The sequence below is a fragment of the Populus nigra genome, chromosome 15 (genome assembly GCF_951802175.1).
Source record: "Populus nigra chromosome 15, ddPopNigr1.1, whole genome shotgun sequence".
In the NCBI taxonomy this organism is placed as follows: domain Eukaryota; kingdom Viridiplantae; phylum Streptophyta; class Magnoliopsida; order Malpighiales; family Salicaceae; genus Populus; species Populus nigra.
In genome coordinates this window covers 13,763,064-13,790,973 of record NC_084866.1, presented here as the reverse complement: position 1 = coordinate 13,790,973, position 27,910 = coordinate 13,763,064, and the positions used below count along the sequence as shown (strand labels likewise).

General features: G+C 32.1%; 5 protein-coding genes across 8 annotated transcripts; 4 read left to right on the top strand and 1 right to left on the bottom strand.

Moving 5' to 3' along the window:
* Nucleotides 1–935: 935 nt before the first annotated feature.
* Nucleotides 936–3,140, bottom strand: LOC133674170 (uncharacterized). Its single transcript, XM_062095177.1, has 7 exons — nucleotides 2,981–3,140; nucleotides 2,791–2,858; nucleotides 2,639–2,711; nucleotides 2,253–2,365; nucleotides 2,042–2,146; nucleotides 1,694–1,793; nucleotides 936–1,334 (listed from the first exon to the last, which is right to left on the bottom strand). The coding sequence occupies exons 1-7, from the start codon at nucleotides 3,062–3,064 to the stop codon at nucleotides 1,158–1,160; spliced, it is 720 nt and encodes a 239-aa protein (XP_061951161.1). The 5' UTR covers nucleotides 3,065–3,140; the 3' UTR covers nucleotides 936–1,157.
* A 3,023-nt stretch (nucleotides 3,141–6,163) lies between these two features.
* On the top strand, nucleotides 6,164–7,913 carry LOC133674031 (uncharacterized). Of its 3 annotated transcripts, none has more exons than XR_009835104.1 (3): nucleotides 6,164–6,554; nucleotides 7,000–7,172; nucleotides 7,573–7,913. XR_009835104.1 is itself a non-coding variant. In XM_062094985.1 (2 exons), the coding sequence occupies exons 1-2, from the start codon at nucleotides 6,365–6,367 to the stop codon at nucleotides 7,119–7,121; spliced, it is 312 nt and encodes a 103-aa protein (XP_061950969.1). In that variant the 5' UTR covers nucleotides 6,165–6,364; the 3' UTR covers nucleotides 7,122–7,354. The 3 variants fall into 3 exon arrangements, 1 of the variants encoding a protein (XP_061950969.1); XR_009835105.1 differs by having other exon boundaries at nucleotides 7,472–7,913; XM_062094985.1 differs by lacking the exon at nucleotides 7,573–7,913 and having other exon boundaries at nucleotides 6,165–6,554; nucleotides 7,000–7,354.
* Nucleotides 7,914–11,251: 3,338 nt separating this feature from the next.
* Nucleotides 11,252–13,951, top strand: LOC133673949 (glutaredoxin-C4). The gene is made up of 4 exons (XM_062094890.1): nucleotides 11,252–11,500; nucleotides 12,563–12,636; nucleotides 13,398–13,496; nucleotides 13,607–13,951. Exons 1-4 carry the CDS (start codon nucleotides 11,340–11,342, stop codon nucleotides 13,681–13,683), a joined length of 411 nt encoding a protein of 136 aa, XP_061950874.1. The 5' UTR covers nucleotides 11,252–11,339; the 3' UTR covers nucleotides 13,684–13,951.
* A 2,323-nt stretch (nucleotides 13,952–16,274) lies between these two features.
* LOC133674096 (uncharacterized) lies at nucleotides 16,275–20,114 on the top strand. Of its 2 annotated transcripts, XM_062095080.1 has the most exons (4): nucleotides 16,275–16,626; nucleotides 16,713–16,946; nucleotides 17,188–18,441; nucleotides 19,451–20,114. In XM_062095080.1, the coding sequence occupies exons 1-4, from the start codon at nucleotides 16,355–16,357 to the stop codon at nucleotides 20,064–20,066; spliced, it is 2,376 nt and encodes a 791-aa protein (XP_061951064.1). In that variant the 5' UTR covers nucleotides 16,275–16,354; the 3' UTR covers nucleotides 20,067–20,114. The 2 variants fall into 2 exon arrangements, with proteins under 2 accessions (XP_061951064.1, XP_061951065.1); XM_062095081.1 differs by lacking the exon at nucleotides 16,275–16,626 and having other exon boundaries at nucleotides 16,810–16,946; nucleotides 17,204–18,441.
* A 6,566-nt stretch (nucleotides 20,115–26,680) lies between these two features.
* On the top strand, nucleotides 26,681–27,910 carry LOC133673947 (homeobox-leucine zipper protein HAT14-like). The gene is made up of 3 exons (XM_062094888.1): nucleotides 26,681–27,044; nucleotides 27,452–27,531; nucleotides 27,670–27,910. The coding sequence occupies exons 1-3, from the start codon at nucleotides 26,709–26,711 to the stop codon at nucleotides 27,875–27,877; spliced, it is 624 nt and encodes a 207-aa protein (XP_061950872.1). The 5' UTR covers nucleotides 26,681–26,708; the 3' UTR covers nucleotides 27,878–27,910.

The following is a 27,910-nucleotide window of genomic DNA, read 5'->3' as shown; positions in this document are numbered from 1 at the left end:
GTTTCTCAAAGCTACGATTTCTATCAATTGCTCGCAAGCCGGTTAGTATCTCGGCCAAAACAACACCGAAACTGACACATCGCTCTTTGCATTCAGATCCCCTCGTGAATCAGCACAAGATCAATGTCAAGGCAAATTTTAGAAGTAGATTTACATCAGTAACTTACCAAATGTTAAATCCAGGTAAACAACCAATGAATGAACAAACTCATTGCTTCAGGAGAACTAAAGTTAGATCATATAAATGAGGATTTGAGCCTGGGATGTGCAATTCAATTGCACAATCCAGACTCTCTCTATTTTAGCAGGCTAAAGTGATGGAGCCTAAGGTCAGAATTTTGGAGCAAGCCATCATGCTATCCAAACAAAGTCACAGAACATCCTTGTTGAAAACAAAATTAATATGCAAAAATGCTAAATATATAAATACATTTATGAAGTAGATAAATTTTGAAAAATTGGAGAAATTTTACCGACAATGCATTTTTTAAAAAATGCTTGAAGAAATGAGGGCCAAAAACTAGTTATGACACCATGAATCAAACCTATCACACCTCTAATTCCTGCATAATAGCAATAGGTCAAACCTTATAAGAAAAACAAGAAGATTATCTGCTTCATGTCCATATTTTGCAAGTCAATACTTGCTGATCTTGGTTTCAACAGCTCGGAATAAATAGATGTTCAGGACAGAGGTACTTTTCACTACCGTCACTGACCCCAGGCTCAAATGTGTGATCTCCTCCATCAGATAGTTAGCTGGAATAACAGCCTATTTGACACATTCAGAGGGAATTTTTTGATCTCAGGATCAAACCATTATAGAAGCACACATTGTCAATTTGTCAAGTTAATCAAGTATTGGTTTGATGTTGCAGCTGTGTAGCTTTGTGCCTATTTAAAGCAAAACTCAAGAGAATAAATTACATTGAACATTTTTCAAGGATGATTTGTATAATTCATTATATACTCTAACCTCGGATTGATTACAAAAATTATCGAGGGGCCCCAAAAAAAGTAAAATTGATTCATAAGACATGTAGTTACATTTGAAAATCGGTTTAAGCACTGCAGTAATACCATGTAAACACTGAGGAAGAAAGTGACATAGATTCTGACTACAACATGAGAAAAATTCTGTTTGTTGAAGAAAAGCTTCAGGTGACACGAATCAGGAGGACAACCATGATGAAAATACATGTCATTAGAAACATCAAAAGCCATGTGAAGCACGTGGTCTTTGATGTCTTCGAGTATATGTCCATGGTCCGGACATTGGCATGACCAGTGCTGGCCAAGCTCTGCTCAACAGCCTGCTCTGTAGAATCTAGTATCTGCATTCCAACACCCAGGTTCAGAGCACAAAAAACTAATCAAGGGCACAGAGCAGTCCAACAAGGCTCAAAAACACTATTGATTGAAGAAAGGAAATGCAGCTACTAAAATCCACATCAATTATGCAATGACAGAGGACAGACAAACCAGTTCACCACCCCATTCATTTCTGAATCATGTATCATGTTCAACACAATCATTACTGAGAATTCTAGTGTCCAAACCCCCCCTCCAAAAACATGCAATGCTGGACCATTGTAACCAAAATTACATGCTATAACATAGGCCATCTAATGAATCTTACAAATATTAGAAATGAGAAACAATTAGCGACTCGCTATGATACCAAAAGTCATACCTTTTCAGTGTTTTGTAAAGACTGGCTCATCAAGAGACTACTCTCTTTTAGTTGTTGTGCCAATCCAACCATTTCATCAGTCAAGTCATCTTGAAGCTTTCTGTTAAACAAAACAACTACATAAGAAAAACCAGCAGGGAAACATGGTGAACAAGTTCCAATCCAATATACTTTTCCTTCATCCTCAAACATTTATCTTTCATTTCAGAAATGGCAGGAAGATTTAACATAAGTATAGCTACAGTGATATATAACAAGTGATCAAGAATGACTGAATGACACAGACTTTCAAAACCTTATTTCTACCAAGGTACTCAATTTAACATCAAGATAAAAATACAAAAGTACCTGTGCTTTTCAATGTGTGCTTGTGCTGCAGCATCCAGTTTAACAGGAGCTGATGCATCTGCCTTAATAGAGTCACGAGTTTTGTCTTCAAAATTCGACACTGCCCTGCTCAATGAACCAAGCAAGCAATCCCAAACAAAACAGATTACATGCCAAAACAGGAAATCAAAAGCTTCCATAAATCACATAAATCATAGCCCAGATAACTTACGCAAATCTCCTCCTCAAGCCTGGAGAAGGTGCTATCTGATCTCCTCCATCTGCCTTGGGACTTTCTTTTCCCGAATCCCCAGCAAAAGTTTCCTGGGGAGCCTCAATTTCAGGCTGCGAATCTCAAATAAAAAAAAACAATCAACATCAATAACCTCCGATCCATCACCGTGTACAGAAATACAGCAAACTACGAACCCCAATCCCATAGCAGCAGCAGCAGCAACAAAACTTCATTAAATTCATTCTTTAAGAGGGAAAAAAAATTGCCCATTTAGAATTTGTGTTCAAAATTCCAACATATATAAACAAACTAACCAATTTCTCGACTAAAACAAACAAACTGCCCTAACAATCAACAGAAACAAACCAACACATTTAACTCACCAATGAGTTAACTAATTTAGAAGCAATAGCCTCAATCTTCTCCGAATAATCGTTCAACACCGCCTTCGAGACTCTATAAAAAAAAAGACTCAAACTTTACAAAACCCAGAAAACTTCATGAACAAAGAAACAAATTCAAGAATCATACCAACCTTGGTAATTCATCAGCCGTTCTCTCTTCAGCCAATTGTTCCAATTGCTCTCTTAAAGTAGCAATATACTTCAAAGGAAAAGAAAACATTCAAATTCACAGCAGTATACACCAATGAATTATATTTTTTTAAAATAAAAAAAGACTCCTCAACATTCAAATCAAAGAAATAGAAAAAGGGTTGTGCTTACATGGACGAGTTTTGCTTGATTTTGTTGTTGAGGAGCAGATGAGAGTAATCTTCTTAAGTTTATTTCTGTTTTGCTGATTCCCATTTTTCTGCAGAGACAGATCAACAAACACAAGGGAAAATTTTGAGGGTATGGAGATTCTGCAGAAGTTTGATTTTGTACTGAATCGTGAGGAAGAGTTATTTTGGCTGAACTATGTTCTAGTCCTTGTAGATTCAGATATGTTCCACTTTGATCCTTACAATTTAAATGTTTTTAAATATATTATAAATGTAACCATAATGTTCCAATTCCACGTCTTGCTTTTAGAGGTTAAATTCCTCCATGTTAATGAGAGAAATATTTTTAAAATCATTCAAAAATAAGATTTAATTTCCATTGATATGGTAGTTGTTGTTTTGAGCATAGTTGTAACATTTGATTCAGAAGCTAATCCGATATAAAATCTAAATTATATATAGAGAGATAATTAATCTCTAATTTTTTTAAAATTATTAAAATAATATTATTTTAATTAAAAATAAATAAAGGGAGAGTGATTTTTTTTATTACACTCCTCCAATTTTCTTGTGTCCGTCCACTTTTTTATTATTTGAGTTTAATTAAAACCTCTGGAATTTCTCCTTAAAACAAGCATATGCACTTTGTTTAGAAGAAAGGTTCATCATACACTTTGTAGGCTGTAGCCCATGTAATTAAAACACTTGCATCAAGTAGCAGGACGCTTAGGAACTCAAGAATATACATAAATCAACCGCTAGATTTAGGCTGTAGCCCTAAATATATCTTGAGGCATAGCTTGTCCCTCAAGAAAACTAATAGACAAATTGATGAGGCGAGGTCAGAAGGAGCAATGGCGTATGGGAAGGAAAATCATATTCTTAGGTTCATTTAGATCTTAAACACTCATCTTATCAAAACCGAACCAGGCACAGCTAATGTAGAAAAACACAAGAAATTGGTGGGAAAAAGAGGAATGAAGGATTGACTTCTTATGGTAGTAGCTAAAGCAATGGCAAACTCAACCATGGAAAGTTTTATAATTTTCTTACAGCAAAAGCTAATATAAGGAAGAAAATGAAGAAAAATTACATGGAAGAGGATTGTGACAGAGGCTTTGTAGTGATGATGGCAAGCTTTGCGGCAGAGGCCAACCGTGGTGGTGCTGCTAAAGATATGACCCTCCACATGAACAGGCTCATCAACAGGAAGTAAACCTGGATGATCGTCCTCTGGAAGTAGGATACAATCAGTCTCTTCCTCGGATAATTTAGTCTCAACATTATTTTGTACCTCAGTTATTTCAATCTCATGGCTTGTACTGTCAGCTGTAGCGACACGCAACTGCATGGAATAACATCAGAAACCACTAGGTAATATTTGATGGAGTTCAGCCACTGCATCTCGGTCGCCAAAATAGATTCCATGGCTTCACAACCGTCTCCAAAATACTTCTCCATCAAAGCAAGGCGATCCACAGTCAATGCATCTGCCTGTACTGCTCCATTACAGTCCAATAATAGCTTGTGAATGAAGAGACGAGGCAACTGAATTTCAGATCGGTGAAGACAAAATCAGTTGCACCAGTGACTACGTGCACATCATTTTGTGTTCTTTCGCCTTTCAATGCCCTCCTCCTAACACATCCGCTAGCTATCCTAATTTCTTTTATTCCACTCATCGGCCTTTTTTGGCTAAAACCCTTTCAAACACCTGCAAGTTATTGATTTCTTTGTATTGCTTATTCCAAATGCTCACACACCTGCCACGAATATCACAATCATCTCCTGGAAATTACTGCTTCTTATCTCCCCACCTCCCATCCCTCTATTTCCATCAACAACAGCCCCATTACTGAGAAACTTAACAGCATGATGTCCCAAATGTTGATTCTCTCTTTGGATGGGTGTCGTAGGAAAGTCTGGGGTTCGAAGGAAGCGGGCCTTATCTTCTCCCACTCACAAATTTTGGGATACCTTGTCTCTTTCTTTTCCCTCACGTTATTCTCTCCCCATTTGAAACTTATTTGGGCTCTGTGGAATGACATTGGAGACTAATTCAAAGAGTTATTAGATAATAAGAGAATATACTAAAAATTAAGGACTTGCATTGGGGGACAAATTCAATTTTGAAAATCAATTGAAGATAGAGCTATCATAGAAGCATGGATTAAATTGAATAAAGAGGACAAAAAGAGTTGGCATGTGTAGTATATCCACTAATATATGGGAAGTGTTATCGAGTTTGGAGATTAAATTCAATGAATCAAGAGTTGTAACAATTGCAAAAGCGAATTGTCAGCTCTTTTAGTGTTTCTTAATATAATAGCAAAATTATAAATAAAAATGTAATGTTAATAAGGTATGGATATTCTTATTATTTTAGTTTAGTTGTGTTTCAATCCAAAAACTTTATTTCTCATATTTAATTCATTGGATGGCGAAAATCGAGAGAGAAAGTTATTGAATAGTTGAGAAGAAAAAAAAATTTTAACCAACTATATTTCGACTGTCAAAATAATCAAACTTCATATTACTAGATTTAATTTAAAAAGTGAAATTAAATAAAGATGGTTTCACCATTTAAACATATAAAAAAAATAGTTTAAGCCTCATTAACTTAGTTTTTTATTTAATTTAATTTTGAGTTTTTAAACTTGATTATAAGGTTTTTAAACTTTAAAATATATTTATTCAGGTTTTTAGAATGATATTACAATCTTTTTTAAATAAAACAAGTTGAAAACAAGTTATTATTATTTTTACTTGTAAAGATCATCAAGATAAAATATTTACATACATATAATTTTTACTTGATGTAAAAAAGATTAGGTCTTTAATTAATATTAACATATTTTATTTAATTTATTGGTTATTATATTTTTTAATTCATTCTTCTTTTATTCTAAAAATTAATTTAAAATCTTATCTATAAAGTAACAATATCTAAATTCTAGTCTAATATAATAAACAAGTTCTAGTTGGTTGACAATTTCAATTAAATTTATTGTTAAAATTTATTGAACAAATTACGCAATCTATACTTTGACACAATCTTAAAACGCAATTCGACAATATATAGTAATATTCATTATTTTTAATATCTTATTCGTATTTATATCAAAGAAAATTTATACGATACGTGGCGTTCCTGCAAAAAAAGTTAGACACAAGCCAAGTACGTTAGCAACTGACATAAGAAGAAGAGAACATAACAGAACAGAAATGGTCTCTGCTTTCTCTCTCTATCTCTATCTTTACCTTTGAAAAGTCTCCATCTTTACAACTTCAACCCCAAGGAAAACCTAACCAAACCAAACAAACAAACCTTAAAAAGAAAACCCAGATCACAAGATCGATCTCAACAACAAAAGAAGCATCAAAGATGGCATATGTGGATCATGCATTCTCAATAACTGATGAAGATTTAATGGTGGAGACTTCATATACAGTCAATAATAAGCCACCGATTAAGGAGATTGCTCTTGCTGTTGCTCTTCTTGTTTTTGGTGTTGTTGGTATTGTTTTGGGTACTATCATGACTTACAACAGAGTTGGTGGTGATAGAGGTCACGGTAATTTCAATTTCTTTGTTTTCTTGTTATTTTTGGATTTTTTATGTTTTGATTTGTGAAGTTAAAGTTTTGTGCTTTTTGGTTAGATTTGAATGCAAAATAAAAACCCATTTTGATTTTTTCCTGAATGTCTGATTTAGTTGGTTTTTTATGTGGGGGAGTTTTGTGATTTTTTGCTTATTTAGCTGAGGGATTAAATGAAAAATTAGAAACCCAGTTCAGTTTGTACCGGAATTAAAAGATCCCTAATTTAGTTATTCAGTTTATAAGGCGGGTTCCTGCAAAACTTAGGCATTAAATCATGGGTTTTATTTTTTGATTTTGGGGATTTAAAGAAGAAAGAAAAAAGATTTTAGGGATTTTTTGTTTGTTTTAGACGGGTTTTTTTTTTTCCAAGTTTTGTGACCGAGAAGTGATTTGAAATGAATTTTTGTGATTGAATCAGGGCTTTTCTTTGCGATATTGGGAGTGGTTCTGTTTATTCCAGGGTTTTATTACACAAGGATTGCATATTTTGCGTATAAAGGATACAAGGGCTTCTCTTTCTCCAACATACCACCTGTGTAATTGATGATGATAAACAAGCTCAACAAGCTGGAATCCTGTCTCTACGCGCATGTACATATCGTTCTTGAGTTGTACTTCTTTCTTTAATGTGCCTTCCTTTGTGTTTTTTTTTTTAATAATTATGTGCAGTAGATGCTAGTTTCCTAAAGAACTGATCTGTCATGTGATGTGATTGGATTGTTTTTCATGTCTACAAAGGATGAAAATATAGCACTTACAATTTTTAGTTTCAATTTCTTTCTCGAGGCTTGAATCTTATTAAGCTTGATCTTGTACACCGAATAGACGAATGTGTATTACCTAAGAGTTTTGGCATGAGTGATCTATCTCCTGTCTTTCATGATGCGCAGATCTCATATAGATTGCTTAAATGCTTATCTGGAAACTTTGTGGCTTGGACGTGAGGCAATTTATTACCATGGTTCCTTTTTTGTTCGAGATATAACATCAGATGAAAACCCTATCACAGGCTTGGAGGATGTTGTGTGATGAATTACTGTTACATATAGAAATTTTTCCGGTAGAGAACCCTGTGTTTTATATAACGTTGTGGATCTTTTTTTCATAACATGTCTTAGTTTTTGCTTTGTGTTGTAATGCCCTTGTTTTATGCACAGGGGCTAGTCAGTTGTTAGAATTTAAATGCAAGGGGTTCAAAATGTAACACAAGCTTTCTATAATTCTTATGTTTGAAAGAGGAACAAAGAAAAGCCCAAAGTGGTGACGAAGACTAGCTGTTTGTTGGTGTTCAAAAGTTGGAGTCTCAACTAGAAAAATTCTGTATTTTGAATATTTTGCCTCCTAACTATTTGTGTATGATATTTAGGTAGATAAAGTTCCTAGGACTTCGCCTAACATGACTTTCTTTACAAAATCTGGCCATCATTTGGAAGCTTTAGGTGGGATTTTCGTGGTTTCTTAGGCCGGAAATGTTAGGTTCAGCAAAGCTTCAATTCATACTCTATCAATGTCTAGTTAATTTTCGCTCGTAGATGGAACTAGGAAGGTGCAAAAATCATGGTTGGAGACTTGAGTTGGAGGGAATGGCTCTTTATTCTTCACTAGTTTTTGTGTTCTAGTGGCGTTCTAGATCACGGTAGGAGTTGTAAATGGCTGGTTCTCTAGTGTTGTATCCTTGTTCCCGTAAACAATCGGGTGTTTTTTTCAGGCTTCCGTGAATGAATGATATTGATGCTATCCAAGCAATACTTGTCAAAAAAATCTGTTAAAGATTTTGATTGGTATAATATGAATTTCAAGAAAATATTAAATAATAAAGTATAAATTTTAATTAATTTAATTCATGTTTAAGAAGGGATTTTATATGGACATTTAGATATTTTAAAAAAATTAGAATGAAAAAATTTAAATTTACCGGTTTTTACCTTTTATTTACTATTATTTTGGTCATAATTAAAGCTGAATAAAAAAAAGGTATTGAAAAGTTGACATTTATATTTTTCAAATGCTATATAGGACGATTTCTAGTTCGTTGACATAAGATTACAAAAATTAATTACAAGCCATTGCTCATGAAGAAGTTGTTCTATAGATTTACCATGAGTTTGAAATCTATTATTCCATTATAGCTGCTGCAATCAATGTTTATTCTAGTTGTTTCGTTAATGAAAAGTATTCTTTGCCAACTTTCTTCAGCTTGCACACGGGTTTGGGCAAAGCATTTGAAAACCACTCTAGCATCTTAACCATGGTGCGTCCATGAAGGTTTTTGTTGGCGGCATCTGTACCATGACCAGCAGTAATCAAGAATGGCTATTTAGACCAACTATAAAGATAATTTAACTCGTTAAGTTTTGAGTTTGGTTTTTAATAATTATGAATTTAAGTTTTTTTAGAATTATTAAAGGTTTATATAATTATTAATTTTAAAACTCGTGAAATGAGTTGAAATGCACACAAATTCTATAAACAATATGTACATTAATAAAATAATAATAAAAAAAAAATTGTTATTTAGGCCGTGGGTTTCCTGTGACCATAAATTTTGACGGTGATAGCATGCAGGTATTCCCCCACTTCTCCCTTGCGTGGCTGACTCAAAAGCCATGGCTGTGTGGGTTGACACTGGCTCTTACTTGACTTGGAAAATGTTTCGCCAACATGACCTCCTTGATTATACAAGCAATCAAGACAAACATTGATTTTACAAAAGCAGTTTAAATCATAATACCAAGCAAATTCACTATTTAAGTTGGTATTGCGATGCAGAGGACGTGCTTTTCAAAAGTAAAACTCAATTTCAAAACTCCTGCAAGTTAAAAAAAAATAAACAAAGAAAAAGAAAGTTTGTGATTGGATCTAAGAATGAAGTCGTACTTAGTTTTTGATCAATTATGCACGCCAAAACTTGTAGATGTTAACAAAGTTTTGATTTTAGTAGCCTATTTTTCAGAATAAAGTTGAAATGATTATCCAAGAAAAATTCTTTTACCATCTAAAGGGTTTTTTATTTTATATAAATAGGGAAATATTTTACATATATACTTTTTTACAGTTGATAATTAATTGTATGAAAAATATAATTGTAATAAAATGATGATAAAGTGTTATGATGATATAATGTAATAGTAGTGATGATAATTATCATAATAATAATAATGGTGATAAAAATAAAAATAAAAATGAGATGTAAATAACAATAGTAACAACAATAATAGAGTGATTGTGATAATAATTGTAATAAAAATAGAACAATAAAATAGTAATAATGATAATAATTGTGATAATAATTGTAATAAAAATAGAACAATAAAATAGTAATAATGATAATAATTGTGATAATAGTTGAAAGATAAAAATGATGATTTTGTAATAATAATTGAAAGATAAAAAAAAAATATATTGATGAAGGCTTGATAGCAAGATAATAGTAGTGGGGCTATGATGAGTTGATGATAGTTGAAATTGTTAAAAGATATTACAATGAATTATTAGTTAAAAAATATTTTACAAAACTTTATAAATTAAAAATATTTTTTTAAAAAAATAAAATAAATATAAAGATTTATTGTATTACATTTTATATTGATTAATTTTATATAATTTTACTAGAAATAATCATAAAAAATATATTTTTCTATGAAATATTTCACATAAAATAAAAACCCTCTAAATTACTAAAACAATTTATCATCTACATCACTAAAACTACTAAAGAATAACTCAAAGGAATCTTCTTCTATCTATAATTTTTAAACTCGGCTTGGTCCAAGGCTTGATTTTCAGGTTTTGACCAGGTTAGCCGAGTCAATTAATATTTTTTTAAAAAGTTCAAAACATCGTTTTTTTAGTAAAAAAATAAAATAAAAAATTAACGGGTTGCAACCTGGTTTTGCAGGATCAACCGAATCATAAATTTTTCTATTTTTTTATCTATCCAACCCAATTTCAATACCAGACCAACTAGATCCTGGATCAACCCATCAGGCCAGCAGAATTTCAAAACTATATTTCTGCCTCTACCTAGTGTTCCCAGGGAAAAAAAAAAAAAGTTTGGCTTTTATCTTGCAGTACTTCTCGAACAATTTCCTTTCATTTTCTCAAGTAAAGAAAGTGTTAAAAACAGGCCCCCCGTCACATCCATTGACTCGACTGCCGCTGTGTTTAGTTTTGTGTACATTGAGCCAATAGATGTTTCTTTCGGGACAATTTCGGATAAAAAAAATTGCAAATTAATGTAATAACAAAAAAATTTGGTGAAACAATATATATTTTTAGATTTTATGATTTTGTGATATTCAATTCAATGATATGTTTTGAATTGTAACATCAATTAATTGATAATCAAAATATTAATTAAATTTAAGATAAACTGTGTAAATAATAATTTTTTAAAATTTTAATTAGAGTTTGGTTTTTAGTTTAAAGTTAAATAAAAAAATATATTTTAACTTATAAAATATATTAAAGAAATATAAAAATTGTAGTTTTTATATAAAATAATTGAATAATTCATATAATTGGATAAATAGAAAAATTAGTTGAGCTAAATAATTAATAGTGAGGTTATATGTTATATTATGGCTCTCTGGAAACGAAATATGAAAACTATTTTATAAAATAACAATAATCCATAAAAAAAAATTAAAATAATCTTTTTTCTTCACGAGGGCAACATTAACCGAAGTGTCAAACAGAACTCCATCTCAGAAGTGAGAAAACGAAACAAAACAAGAGAGTTGGTGCCTAAACTCATCAATGGCGACGAGGATAAGATTGCCATCAATCTTGGCTACAGCAGTAACATTAACAGTACTTGCAGCATCACTCACTTGGGCTGCAGGCAGCCCTGAAGCTACTTTTGTCAAAAAGACCATCTCTTCTCATCAGATCGTCATCTTCTCCAAGTCTTATTGCCCGTACGACTCTCCCTCTCTCTCACGAACACCCACATTTTGATGCATTCCAGTATGAAAACTCTCGATCTATTTAAGATTAACAAAACCCATTAAAGTTTTGCTTTGAAATATTTTTTTTGTGGTCTCAACTCTCAAGATCTAATCCAGACTCTTTTCTTCTATTGTTAATTTCCTTGAATTGTACTTTTTATTTTCTTTTTGTTGATTCTAATTTGTTGTAATCCAGTCTCTCTGGTTTTATGGGATAATCTTGCCTCCTAGACTAGCACCGTTTTGGTCCAGGGCTTGGCATTGTGATTTGTGCACATTTATGAAGAGTTCATGGCATAGGATATGAGATGTTTTCTTATTTTTATGGAAGTTTTTAACCGTGAAAATAATTATTAGACATTTGCTTCTCTCTTAATCTCAACCACTTCAACCATATATGCAGCGCAACAAAATATCATGTGTAGAAGGCCATAAACTTTCAATTCATCCTCACATTTGCAGAACCTGTAGTTGTTGGTATTATCAGGAGCGAGTCTCTCGAATTCTTGAGAATAGCTACTCTAGTTTAGTGTCTTTTGCCCGTGGGCCTTTATTTGAGTGGAAAATTGGTTTGGTGGATGGGGATTGAGAAATGCTTTGCTGGAAGTCTTGATTGCTTATTGACTTCATGGATCAGATGTTGTGTAATTGTATGAGCCACAAGGAATTGATTGGAAATTCAACCTTTTTTTCTTTTGTTTTTTGTTGGAATTATGGAACTTGCTTAGTATGTTTTGAATCCTGTGAAAAGAAAAAAGATGAGAATCATATGGGAATTCAAAGACTTGTATTGCGTTTGTGAGTTCTAATGGTGCTTCTTCTGCATATAGACTGTTGGATTGCTTTTTTGTGGTTTATAAACAGGACTGCATTTGTCATGGAATTACAGAAAGAAAATTGCTTGTTCTTGAAACCGTAAATATGCTTTTTGACAACTTCAACTTAAGACAGCTATGATTTTAATTAAAAATTTTGGGGCACTTATTAAAAAAAAATTGTAGCCATTTATTATCTACTTTGTTTATTCTGCAGGTATTGTAAGAGGGCTAAAGGTGTTTTCAAAGAACTGAACCAGACACCACATGTTGTCGAGCTCGATCAAAGAGGTCTGTTCCCTGCTACCTCTTCACTAACTTCAATAAGTGCTGGAAAACATGACTTAATTGAGTAAAGAATCTGAACTTGTTGATAAAAGAATGTGATTGCCTCTAAAGCCTGTCCTGGGAGCAAGAATTAGCAGATAGAATGGCTGTTCTTCAGCGCTTTATATATATATATATATATAAAGGCTGCTCTCAAGAGTTAGGCCTTTCTGTTGCAAAATAATGTTATTCACATTGCATAAAGCAAGTGTTGCCTATCAACAAGTTGAAAGCTTAACTTGTTGATGGCAAGCTGAACTTTTTGATAGAAATAAGAATCAATTAACTTATCAAAAGAGAAAGGGGAACCTGGGAGGGAAATGAGAAGAAGAAAGAAATAATAGCTAATCTTGAGTAAATAGGTGGAAAGAAAATTAAGGTAATATGGCGATGGATTTTCTACCCAGTTGTACAAATATCCATTTGCCTATCCTACTGTGTAAATGTATTGCTGGTGGTACTGAAGTGACTACTGATCTTTATTTCTGCACTCACAACCACAAGCATGTTTGCTAGATGTGTTTTCTTCCAATTCTAAATTCTAATGGCTTGATCTTGCACTTTTGGCCCTTCGCAACAAAAATTAGTCAAGGCTTTCCTCAATATCTTAGTCATAGCAGATATGTTACTGGTGTTGGAACTTGAGATTTTATTCTATTTGCACATCCCCTATTTGTAAATTATGACCAGAGAGTTAACGAAAATGGTTGGCCCTGTGTTTGCAGAGGATGGACACAACATTCAGGATGCCATGAGTGAAATTGTTGGGAGGCGCACTGTGCCTCAGGTTTTCATAGACGGGAAGCACATTGGTGGCTCAGATGGCAAGTCTTTATTTATTTTTTATTTTTTGTAACAAATATAATCATTTGCCTTCTCTATTTGAAGTACATAATGTTAAAAACTGACAAAAGCTCTGATGTCTTGATAATAGACACTGTGGAAGCATACGAAAGTGGAGAACTTGCAAAGCTTTTAGGAGTTGCTTCAGAGCAGAAAGATGATCTCTAAACTAGAATGAGACTCGGCCTGTGTTGTTGGAATATCTGAACCACTAGTAGACTCATGGTGCATTGACGGATTAGCTCTTCCTTTGGATGGAGTACAGGGAAGTGAGTTCTTTATGCCCTATGTGTTATGGGTTTTGAAATCTCTAAAATAAGATGGTGCATTGATGGAATAACTCTTAAATTTCATTTCCATCAATGGCTTACTCTATTGTGCTTCCTTGATTAATATTTATATGAAACCACATTCTTAAGAGAATAGTTTAACTTGATTCGGAATGTTTGAATTTCTAAGTGGCCTCATATCACATCTCGCATTTGTCATTTGAATGAAGTTACCCCCGGCAATTCGAAAGAGGTAACTTCTCAATGGAAGGCCTACGAAGTAAATGAAACCCAATACCACACACACGATTGCCTAGAACTTGGAATCTCTTTGCTTCTCCTCTGGAGGTTTATGGTACATCCCAAAGGCTTTCCATAGCAAAAAGCTGGAAATTGGGGTGACCATACCCTGTATAACAGCTGCAATGATTCCAAACAACAAAACTGGCAGCTCGGGCTTGTTGAAGCATGCAAGCAGTTTAATAGTAACCTCATTAGGATTCTCATCTATGCTGATGTTCTGTTCGTGTTCTTCAGCATGCACGGTATGTGTTATAGAGATGAACCTCTGCTTCTGGATTTCTTAATAGAAAGTTTCTGGCTTCTAGACCTAGAGCCATCCCTTGAATGGACTCATCTCTCTCCATATTGTTTTGTCATTTTCCATGAATTATGTCTTTTTGTTTCTTTGAATTTAGATTTCTTAGCTTCTTGTAGATGAATTAATTGGGAATAGGCCCCTTCTGGATCTCTTATCAGCCCGTCATGACTGCTTGTGATGTTCGAAGATTTTAGGAACGACATATAAATTTAAAGATCAAGCAACAGGTTTATCAATGCAAACAATATAATACAATCACAGTTGTTCGTTTACACATAACTTTCACCAGTGCATCTTGGACGATGCGTTCAGACTCAACATCAAGTGCACTCGAGACTTCACCAAGGAGAATCTTTGGATTCTTCAATATAGCCCTTCTATGCTTTTGTTCCCCGGATAACGGAGTACCATGAATAGTTGTCTGTATTACCAAATGAACTCCAGTTAATTGTTTTTTTTTAAATAATATTGTTTCAGTTTTGTTTTTAATATTTTATTAGAGTTGATCTGACCAAGTTTGAACCAAGTGCGGCTAGGTTAGGTTTAACAAGTGTATTACCAAGCTCCTCAGCCATGGTTTCAATGCCCTATCCTGTTTACTTGGTCGAAGCATAAGAAGATCTATGGAGGTGGATGTGAATTTAGATTATTAGTTGCTGTCAAAGCTAAAAATATATAAAATTCAGGAGATTGGTTGCTCAGGAAAACTACATCTTCCTCAAAAGAAAGTGGTTTACCTCAAAGCATTTTGTCAGTTGCTGTTTAAATTTGGTTGCATTTTAAAAACGTGTTTAATATAAAAAAAATTAAATTAATATTTTTTAATGTTTTTTTATGATTTTGATATACTGAATTTAAAAATAAAAAAATCTAAAAAAAATTATTTTAATATATTTTTTAAAAAATATATTAAAAAAAACATTTTACATTATAATATCAAACACACACTAATATTAAAGTTTTATCTTTTTTTCTTACCAGATTTTTTTTCCTTCTGGTTTCAAAATGTCAAAAGCCCTCCTTTATATATATATATATATATATATATATATATATATATATATCCTTCTATTGACATTTTTCTTGATATAATCCCTATACTAATTTTTCAATTGAATAGATGCTTTCACTCCAATTTTTTTAAAAGTGTTATTCCATCATGATTCTATCAATTTTTGTGTTTGATGTGGACACGTGTCAAAGATATAGAATTTTTTGTTAAGATTTTTTTTTACACATAAACGAAAATTTTAAAAATAAATTCTTAAAAACATATAGAAATATTAGAAAAAAAACTAAGAAAAATGAAAAAAAAATGATTAGATTAGAAAATGAAAAAAAATGCAATAGCCCTTAGAAAAAAAGTGATGGATTATTTTAATTTTTTTAAAAATAAAAACATAGAAAAATTAAATTATTTTTCTTTTCTATTTTCAATAAAACGTATATTTTTTCAAATTTCTTAGACACAATTCTCTTCTCAAAAACAACAGAGATTTTTATTTTTTTTCCTAGTATGTAACTCCACGAGCAAGGAACGCATCTGCAATGGGATAATGAGCATAGAATCATCATGGACTTTTTCTTCATTTTTTTTAATTTTTAATTTTCTCTATTTTTTTAACTCTCTTTTCAATTATTTTTTTTCAAAAATTTTAAGCTCAAAAATCTATATTTTGACACGTGTTCACATTTGACGCAAAAATTGATGGAATCATGACATAGGGACCATGATAGGAAAATATCTTGAAGAGAGGAACTTATTCAATTCAGAAAATAAAAGAGGACTATACTAAGAAACCCCAAATATTATAGGGATGAAATAAATTCGATTAATGCCTTCTCTCTTCTCCTTTTTAGCACCTCCAAATTCTTTCCACCAGAAAACAAATAATTTACCCAAACTTAATTCCCATAAAAGCAAGAAAGAGTGAGCTAAGAAAAATTGCTAATCTGTAGCAACTGAAAAATGGAAATGGAGGAGCAGCAAGAAAACAGCAAGAAGAGAACCCGCAAAAGAAAAACAACGTCCCTTCTCTCCCTTAACAACACTGCAACCATCTTCCCTCTCTTACTAGCCGCAGCAACCCAGCTCTCCGATTCTCAAAAAAACACACCCAACAATAGTTCCAAAATCTTAGTCAAGAAATGCTTAACCAAATTACACCAATCTATCCTTTCAAACAACCAAACATTTCCCGTTTCTGTTCTCTCTTTGTTTCCCATCCTCATGAGCTCCAAGTAATTGTTTTGTCTCTCCTTTTTCTTTGGTGCATTTAATCGAACAGTTGGTGGGTGTTGCTAATTTTTGGAAATAATTGTTTCAGGTGTGCTGGAATTGCGTGTCGAAGTGCGGAGATTGTTGGGTTGGCTTCACTGGTGTCATTGGAAATGAATGAACTGGTTGCTTTGGATGAGGGGATAGTGAAAGGATTGATCTTGATGTTAGGGAGTGGAAAAAGGAAAGTTTCAGTGGCTGCTTGTAATGCCCTTTTGGATTTGTCTTCTACTTTGATTGGAAGACGAAGTTTATTGGAATTCTCAGCCTTAGAATGGTTTATGTGAGTATTTTGAACCATGTTCCTCATTTCCTTTACAAGGGTTTGGTTACATATGTAATTTGGTTTGCTTGATTGATTTAAAGTTTCCCGATTTTCATTTATGATGGAAAGAAAAATTTGTATCTGTTAATTTACTTAAAAGGTCTTTCTTTTTTTAAACTAAAGACTTTATTGTTTCTGTAAATATTTAGTGTTCAAAATGTGAATATTTCCTCTGGTATAATGACTTAACATCCATTAGTTTTGGATTCCTTCAGGTTCCTGCATCTTCAATATTGGTTTCTTTATGTAATGAAGATGAGAGAAGTGTTGCCTGTGCCAGGATAGCTTTTAAAGAAGATGGACATGCAGTGTCAATTCTTCACGCTGCTATTACTTTAATTAATACTTGCAACGTTGAGCAATTGGAAAAGATCCCATGGAAGCTATCCGAAAAATTCTTGGTTTCTTTGAAAACATTGTGGGAAAAGGTGCATGATCAGATGTTACTTGGCAATGCTTGGTCATCACGTCGAGATAGGGATTTAAATTTGAGCGACGTTACAGTTAACAGCCTGGCAGAAAGTATTTTTAGGTTATCTATTAATGTCAGCGAATTTGTGATTCCTTTGCCGTCTGTGTTAGTTGACAGAATGATCTTCGGTTGGAGTGATCTAGGTTTTGAAAATTTCATGTTACATCACTGGGAATCATCTCCTTCTCTTGTAAGAAGGCTTTCAGGGTCCTTAACTGAGGAAAATGACATTTTAAGCTCATTTGCACGGTCTCTAAACTGTAAAGAACCATGTCCTACCTTTGTTGCATCCATTCTTCAAAGTTTTATTTCATGTGTACCTATTGCTTCAGATGAACTGAACATCATAAGTTTCTTAGAGGAGGTGAGAAGTGAATTGGGCTGTCCTATAATATATGACCAGGACATACGGGTACTAAGAACAGAGCAGCCTTCAAAAAAAGAGGTGCATTTCTTTCAAAAGAAAGTTGATCCATGCTGCTTTAAGAAACTTGCTTTCAATAACGTGGATATTATGAAATGTGAAGAAGCATTTAAAGAGGGCTATACAATCGCGCTCCGTGGTGTTGAGTTCCGCTTTGCAAGTATTGCAGCTGTTGCAGATGCTTTAGCATCTTTGTTTGGTCAACCATCAGTAGGTGCCAATATATACTTGACACCACCTAATTCTCAGGGCTTGGCTCGTCACTGTGATGACCACTGCGTGTTTGTATGCCAACTCTTTGGGACTAAGCAATGGACAATCTATCCACGACCAAATTTGCAGCTACCTCGCTTGTATGATCCTTTTGATAGAGAACATTGTCTTGGGGAACAGAATTCTTTAGCTGAATGTAGAAAGTTCCTGTTGAGGGAAGGTGACATCTTGTATATTCCAAGAGGCTTTCCTCATGAGGCATGTACACATGACGATGGTTCTAGTGATTTAGCCAGATTTTCCTTACATGTCACTTTTGGAGTTGAGGTGGAACCTCCATTTGAGTAAGTAAAAGTTCATCCTTGTTTTTTCAATGCAACAGATTTGTTTGGTCATCCATATTGAAAAAAAGGTCTGCTTAGCAAATTTTATTTCATTTCTAGTCTCTAATTCAGTTAATTTATCAAATTAATGGAGTGGGATTTATTTAGCATGTAATTGCTCACAGCAGGATGAAATTAATCCTCACACCTCTCCCCTGGAGGACAGGCACGCTTATGGCCAGTCAATGAATTACTGATTTTATTGGTTGATAATATCTAAGTATATCCTTACCTACATGTCCCCCAGCAGTTACCTTTTACTGACAAAATCAGCCAAGGGCCATTTATCTGTTGAAGCTAGCTAATAATCTGGTTCTTCAAACTGAATATTAAATTACTCTGTAGGTCCATTCAATGTATGGGTTTGATTCTTTGTAACTTGTGAGCTGGCCTCTGAACGACCAACACACTCAAGAAATTTGGCTCTATTAGGAATTATTGATGAACCTTGTGGATTTTGGGAGAGGGTAGTTTTAGTTTTTTAAGGATAAGGAGTCTATGGAAGTGTACAACTGTATATGCAGTGATATGGAATCTTTGGATAGCTGAAATTTAAAGGGCCAGTCCTTATCAAGGTAGTTATTTGCAAATTGATTGTTTTTCTTTTCTCTCCTTTTATCTTTGGATAGCTGAATCTTGTAGTTTTTTATGCAGTAGTATTCATGCCTGACACTGTTCCCAAATGAAATGTTTATCGTTAATCCAGGACAGATATTCTACTTGGTGTTACTTCAGAGCAGTTTAGATGAATTGAATCCTGGAATTTCAAACCCTTGCATAGTTTCTGTATTCTAAAAGTTCTAATTGTGTAAATTTTGTGATCCGAGTTTCCAAGATTGGCATGGTTGGGAATTGAAAGATATGGTTATGGATATCTTATTTAAATTGGAATTTGTGATGAAATTAATATTTGTGGCTATCTATGAGACCGTTTCTCATGTGTGCCATGCTGAATGTTTCTTAATTGCAGGTGGGAGGGCTGTGCACATGTTGCACTCCATCGCTGGTACAAGACCCAAACACAGTTGCATGGAGCTTCAGATGAGCCATTGTCTGGAACTCTGGACCTCATGTCTGTGACTCTGTTGCATCTAATGATTGAATTAATTGGGGCCTCTGATTCTACCTTGCGGAAAGCTTCCTTAGTTGGTGCTCTCGTTTTGCCTTTGGAGATTGATGATTGGTTATATTTGAACCAGAAAACCACTTTCAACCACATAATTGATCAAATTAACAAGGCCTCAATGTTCTTGGAAGTATTCAGTAGTGTGGAAGTAGCTATTGTAAAAAATGAAGATCCCTTTCATCGAATGAGATGGCTCAGGCTTCTATATCAGGAGACAGAAACAATTCAAGAACATGATTGGAATGTACCTCTCGGTGAATTTCAAAATTTATTTCCTTCATGTGCTCAACACAAGGACATGACAGAAGCTGCATTCATGCAAGTTAAATCTAAGTTCTGTGATGAAGTGTTATTTGAGGATGTGATTGATAGCTATAAACTACTACTCGAGAAGTATAAGAAAGCCAGAAAGCAATATATGAATGGAATGCTCTCGCTACATTGCAGTGGATTTCGTTGAAAATGTTTTGTTGTAATTATATATATAAGTAACTTTTTTTCTATTATTTATTTTGAGTTTAAGAATTACTCTAATAAAAAATATAAATAGATGCACACAAGTAATATGTAAGCTTTAAAAATTATAAATTATTTAATATAGATAAAATTTATTTATTAAAATATTTTCTTAATGTTATAGTCTTTATCGATCCCTTTATTTTCTAAAATTACAACATAATTTAAAAAGATAGTGTTTCAATTCACTATTTTAAACACTTATAATCACACAATCAGTAACCAGTGGTAGTTACTTTATGTCCACCTATAAAGAGAGACATATATTCTTGTACTAGACTAGATATCACAAAAGTTTAGGTTATAAAGCATGTGATTTTTATTTGATAAAGTTAAATTAGTGAAAGGATCAAATTACCCTAGTATGTATACTATTACATAAGAAAATATTTAAAGAAAATTGGTGTAAAAGGATATTTATGAGTGTTATAATGGTTGTTTTTTTATAATATTTTTTATTTAAAAATATATTAAAATAATATATTTTTTATTTTTTAAAATTAATTTTGATATCAACACATCATAAAAATTTAAAAATATAAAAAATTTAATTTTAAACATAAAAAAATAATTTGGAAAACGCGGTTTTAATCGCGTTTCCAAACACGATCTAAGTGTAAAATATTTAGTTGTTGAAGATTTTAAAATCTGAATCAATAGTATGTTGTTTTCAATAATTCATAAATATTTGTCATTAAAGTTTTATTTTTTATTATTTGATACAAATAAATAGATGGAATCAACCTTTTATGATTGCTACAACTATACTTTTAAAATATGCATTTACTTAGGAGTCAATGAACAAAAAAGAAATATTGTACTTAAAATCTCTCTACATGGATAAAAACTCTAAAATGCAGAGGGAAAAAAAAAGAAAAAAGTAATTTTGGAATCAAAATTTATGAATAATTAATTATGGTAATTATCAAAATTAATTCTCTTTATTTACCTTAATTATCTACCTTAAAAAACAATAAAGACCTAATAATTTTTTTTTATCTTTTCCTTTTATAAAATATTTGATAGTCACTTTAAAGGTATATTTTGAAGATGAAGACATGCAAAAAATAAACATAAAATCATACTCAATTTAACAAAAGATATTTGCTTACTATATATAATATATATAGGAGTACCACCAATGATTTCCACAATCGAAAAGAAAAGTAAGGCATATCCAATACATAAATAATCAAAATCTCCAAGTACCTAATATGTAAATATATACCTTTAATATTTCATACCTAATACATTACCTTATTTAACTATCTCTTTCTGTACAAATAGAGATGTCAATCGTTCTTCACCTCCACAGAAGTTGCGAAGACTTAAAGAGAAAATTTGTTGCACTCTCACCGACTGGGAGACATGGCCAAGTTTTTCCACTATGTTCTGTTTATTTTTGCACTAGGTAATATTTCATTCCTTCGATTTTCCTCCATTTCTGTTTAAACATGGTGCTAAGGTAGGGTTATGTATTTGCTCATTCGATAACGGAGAATCTGAAAACACAAATTCATGGTTTATATATATATCTCTTTCCTTTTGGTTTCGTATGCATGATGATCATTATATGCAGTTGCAACCATGGAGCTCTCGGCAGAGGCTGCTGTATGCACCAGGCAAATAGGGGCTTGCGCTCCGTCTTGCAGTGATATATGTGCTTCGAAATATCCTAACGGTGGCAAGGGAGCTTGTCAGGGTGATAGTTGTGTTTGCTTCTATGAATGTGGGACGGAGAAAAGGTGCAACGTTGGTCTGGGTCCTTGTTCAGCGCAGTGCAATGATGCGTGCTGTGCTGCAAAATGTGCTCAGCAAGGTTCTCTAAGTGAAGGGTTTTGTGATAGATTAGGTTATAATTTTTTGTGTCAATGCAGCTATGATTGTTCTTAGAACCAATCTACTGATAGAATATTTCACGTCGCATGTAAGGTTCGGCATAATGAAGAACTGGCTGGGAGAACATTTAATAAAACGTTGGCAATTTTAATTATATCTATTTTGTGATTCTCAATTTCAATCATTCTATCAGTAGATTTATATCATCTCATGTTCCAAAACTTACGTGAATTGCTGAAGCAGCATGGCCTCTCATAGATGTACACAACACCAGAAGAAAAACAGCAAGAAAAAGTAATATAGAATTATTAAGCATAATATATTTGATTTCATAAACTAAATATAAAAAAGTTAAAAATAACTAAGAAAAAATAACATTTTTTTAAAAAATCTTGCATTAATCTCTCTGCAAGTTATAGTACTTGTCCTTAAATTTAAATTACTCTTATCTTAATTTTGTGGATGTCCAATCAAAACTCTCAAGCCTCTTTTCTTTCTTCACTTCAGCTTCAAGTTATAATAATTTTAGATATTAACTTTAGTTTTTTTATGTTAAATTTTACATAGAAAACATTAATTGACAAATAATTTATCTTTCATGAGATTTTAAAGTAATGAATTGCATACCTCTAACTATTTTTGTCAATATATGTTGTATACATATAACCCTTGAATAAATTTATTTTTGCTTTATCAGTAAACTTGTAATCAATCAGATGAACATAACTTAAATTAATTTTTTATTATTATTAAACACATTTTATATTCTCTTTGCACTTAACCTCTAATTTATCAATGAGTATACTACTATTGATTACATCGTCATGGCATTATTGTCATTGTCATTGCTATAATTATCAATATAATTATCATTAAAATAAATATAATAAATTAATAAAGAATATCAATTTACATCTACCTCATCATAAATCAGATCATCATAATCTTTCGGATACTTATTCCAATTAAGAAGTTGTTTCCTCTGCTTTCCCCTTTGAAACAAGTTTTCAAAAATAACCATAGATTTGTGATAACTCTCCACTCGATCCTTTAATTTTTTTTCTTCTTCATCTTTATCAATTGATAGGATAATTCTTCAACTTGCTTCTGTAGCTTTATCATTGATAGTGTCTAGGTTAATTTTGTAATTTATCTTTACATGTCTTTTATCACTAGTTACTGAGCATTTTTTTTTCAAGAGATAATCTCATCATTCTCTCCTACACGAGCATGTTTTATTTGGTGATCTCTTCCCACCATGATTATTAAACAACACACAACTAATTATCACGAATTATTGAACTTTGATACCAACAGAAACAACAAAAGAGAGATAGCAAGTACAAACAACATAAAATTATATTAAATAGGGTTAGTACCATACAAGAATTTTAACTTAAAATTTTATTATTGAATATTTCTTAGAACTAGTTTGCATATTAATTAAAATTAAATTACTTGTCTAAATAGTTTTAAAAAATGCACATGGATATCCTTGTGAATTATAAAGAATAATTAATTCTTAGTGTTTAAATTAAGATTCGGACTTAGAAGTTAAAAGAATATAGCAAATCAATCTCCTTCATTACCTCCCTACCTTTTCCCATTTCAAATTAAATTATGAATAATACACCAATCAATCAGTTGTAACACAAAATGTCTTCAATATTTTTCTTCTCCGAGAAGATATTGAATGTAAACCTCTCTTTTATAATCAAATAAAATCTTTGGTGAGTTAATGCTTTGAATTTTTTTTATAGAGTTTTAGTGGGCTGGATCTATGTCTACAACGTAATCATAAATATTCATAGCAGAGTAGAAGACTAAATAGGTGGAAAATACGAGACAAGAATTAAAAAAATAATTTGGTGTGTTATTAATTAGTGTACTACTAAGTAGGATTATGGTGTAGCGATTATGATTTAAGATATTTTTTATTTAAAAATATATTAAAATAATATTTTTTATTTTTAAAAATAATTTTTGATATCAGCATATCAAAACGATATGAAAATATAAAATAATATTTTTAATAAAAAAAATCAAAATTTTTTGTTTTACATCGTATTTTCAATCGGGCACTAAAACAACAATATTTTTTTTATTATCAGATTTATATTTGTTTGAGATTTAGCTTTATCAATATCTTAATTTAATAAAAAAAAATCCAGTTTGATTCAAGATTTTCAAGGTGAACGAACCCAGAGAGTTAAGCTAGTTTAATAAATATGAGGAATTTAGAGTAAAAAATCAATATTACAAGTGGGCAGTTTAGTAAGATCCATTCATTTCGAAATAATTAATTATGGCGTTTCTAGTGGATTCTTTCAACCCTATCATAATATTGGGTAAATTACGTTTAATGGCATAATTACTGGTCACTTCAACAGTTCAATTTTTGCATTGACTGTGTAGATGGAAATTATTTATTTATTCATTTATTTTGCAAGAGTGTTTTGCAGAAATTTATATCACCCTTGACTATCAATCGAACTATATATATATTCTTAAAATTTGTAACCATCTTTATTAATTGAGAGATTAATAAATAAATAAATAAAAATGCAATTCACCCACAGAATTTACCCTCGTGACTGTATTAACTTAGTGATAATGACCTTTTTTTCTTAATAAAACCAAGAGGTCAATGTTCAACTCCCCTTGAGACGGGGAATGAGGCCTCGTTTAACAAAAATCCTTTCAAGGCTCAACTCTTAAGACAATATCGTGTGTAGAAATCTAGGATACACTCCAGTGTCGTTTTGTGCTCTCAAATTGCTAGCACCTGTTCGGCTGTTTTTGTATGCATGGAATCCAGGTTTCTCAAACTTTGGTGCTGTAAATAATTATAAAAAGGCTCTTGCAGCTTGACCTAGTGTAATCTAAAGGAAAACCAAAAAACATAAAATTATTATACAAATGTATTTTGGATCATAAATACCCACAATAATGTGGACTTCCACCAAGACTTTAAAATATTCTTGGTTAAATATAGTTTTGTGAAAAAAAAATGAAAACATGCCCTGTTTATAATAATTATAAAAGGCTCTTGCAGCTTGACCTAGTGTAATCTAAAGGAAAACCAAAAAACATAAAATTATTATACAAATGTATTTTGGATCATAAATACCCACAATAATGTGGACTTCCACCAAGACTTTAAAATATTCTTGGTTAAATATATTTTTGTGAAAAAAAAAATGAAAACATGCCCTGTTTATAATAATTTTCTCCATATATATCCTCTCTTTTTTCTTTCTCGTAACAGTGCCCTAACCAAATACTATGTCTCTCAAGAAAATTATGCCCTATCCCAACAGCTAGACATAGCTCACCCAACTCGGAAAAATAAATATAAGTAGGTGAGTCAGGTATTAGATTTGTTTTCTACGTATTCTTAGTTCAAGTTATATAAATCTTAAAGTCATTGGAAACTTACATGGTTGTTAATTTTAAAGTTCATAAAATTAGTTAAGGTACATATAATTTAATCTAGATACCAATATCAAAATATATATATATATATATATATATATATATATATATATATATATATTGGTGAGATTCGTAGTAGGTAAGATATGAAGTGAAATTATACCCAAGAAAAGTATATAGTAAAGAAAAATGATTTAATGGCACACATTTACTGCATGGTGACCAGTGGTAGATCCAAACAGGTTGTCTAGGAATTTTTTTATTGGAATTTATTGAAAAGGAAATATAACTTAACTTGTTACGTCTCCAATAGCCCTATATATGTACTCTTTACTGCAAAAGCATCTTCAATATATTTAAAGCAAGTGCGCTGATGTTTGATCTTACCAGAAGCTTTTTTAAAATTTATTTATTTTTGTTGATATATTTATAAAAATAATATTCTATAAAGAGTGTGTTTGTAAGGAAAAGTTTACGCAAATCAATGACTGGTATCATATAATAACTGATTTACTTCCCTTATATGTATATGTGATGAGAACGTACTATCATATTGAATATTTATCTGTGTTATAAGATTTTTGTACTTATATTAATGTTTTTATAGCCTTATTCCTCGAATAAATAACATCGAGAGGATGAAAATATATCTCATGTTTTTTAATTATTATTTTATTAAAAAAAGTATAGAATATAACTAATAATACGGGTTTTTACTCGTATATATCAAAATCAAATCAAGATCGGATTTTACAATTTGCATTTGTACTACAAAGATCTAGATGTAATTATTAACTTGATTCTAAAGAACAGTACTGCTGGGCATCATCATATGAACATATGATTAGTTGTTTGCATATACATAGACAAATTGACTCCAAATTCAAAACAAAGAATTCTTTTGTTTTCTTAAATAGGGAAAGTGTTTGGAAATTTAAGGTCTAGTGGGCAATAGACTAAAATCAATCAAAGTCCAGAAGTAATTAATTATTAATTAAAATCCCGTGGAAATCGCAAAGTCAAACATGATATGGCTTTGAGGGAGTTTTGGTTTCCCTAAAAGGGGTCATAGCTCTAACGCACGCCATTAATCCCTTTTCATCACATATATTTATATTGATACTCTATTACTCTATTTTAGTTGTCATTAGTGCACTAATTAATCACACAAAATATATTTAAAATCATTTATATATTCCTAAATAACATCTAATTCAATCTTGTATAAAGTCACCTCCTAACCCCTTCTTTCCATTTGCCAATTATATTCATCATCTCTTTCTCTTCTGTCCTCTCATCTCTCTCACCGGACATGGAAGCAGAAGGATACTGTGACACAAGACTCGGGCTTGGACTAGGTGGTGATAACCATGAGCCATGGCCACAGAAAAAGAAGGAGAAGCCGGTGGTACGTTTAGACCTCTCATTCACACTGTGCCCGAAAAACGATGCCATGGATATGGATCATCATGACAAGGCAGATGGGATATGTTTCAAGTCTGAAGAAGATGAAGAATATGGAATTAAGAGACGTGATAATTCCATTGATAGTAACATCGATGGTTCTGGTAGAAAGAAACTCAGGCTTACAAAAGAGCAATCCAGCTTGCTCGAGGAGAGCTTCAGAAGGCATACCACTCTTAATCCGGTACCCTTTTAAGCAGCTCTTCTTGTCTTTTTTTTTTCCCCCTCTTCCTTGGGCAGTTACTTCTGGCTATCCTGTTAAAAGCAACACAAATTTTCCATCTCTTGATCTTGATAAGATATCAGAAAATTAAAATAATATATGTTTCTTTTTTTTAATATATCATTAATTATTGTAAGTACTTATGATTAATAAATATATTATAGTTTGGAAACTTTAATTTTTAAAATTACAAATTTCTTCATGCATGAACTTCTTATAAATCCTTGATCCTGCTATCAAAAACTTCAATTTAGGATGCCTGTAATATTTGCTTTGTTTATTATTTGTCTTTTTGTTTAATTACCTCTTGTTATTTAATTTATTTATATATCCAGTGGCTTGATGAAATATTCACAACGTGCATGCAGGCTCAAAAGCATTCACTTGCCGAGCAATTGAATTTGAAGCCAAGACAAGTTGAAGTTTGGTTTCAGAACAGGAGAGCAAGGTATAACTCAGTTTGTACATTAAATTCCACGATATCTTTGTTTTTTTTGTCTGTCGGTTTCTTTTGGGTTTTCAGTTTCTTTTCTATAGTTAAACTTAAAACTACTCCCAATAATGACAACAAAATAATAACATGCAGGACCAAGCTGAAGCAAACAGAGGTAGACTGTGAGTTCTTGAAAAAATGCTGTGAAAGTTTAAGCAATGAGAATAGAAGATTGAAGAAAGAACTGCAGCAGTTAAGGTCACAGAAAATGGGACGATCGTCACCATTATACACTCAGCTTGCCAAGGAAGGCACGATTACAATGTGTTGTTCTTCATGTAAAGGAAAGTATCACGACTGACGAGAAAAATGTAGCGGTTTTTGACATGGTCCA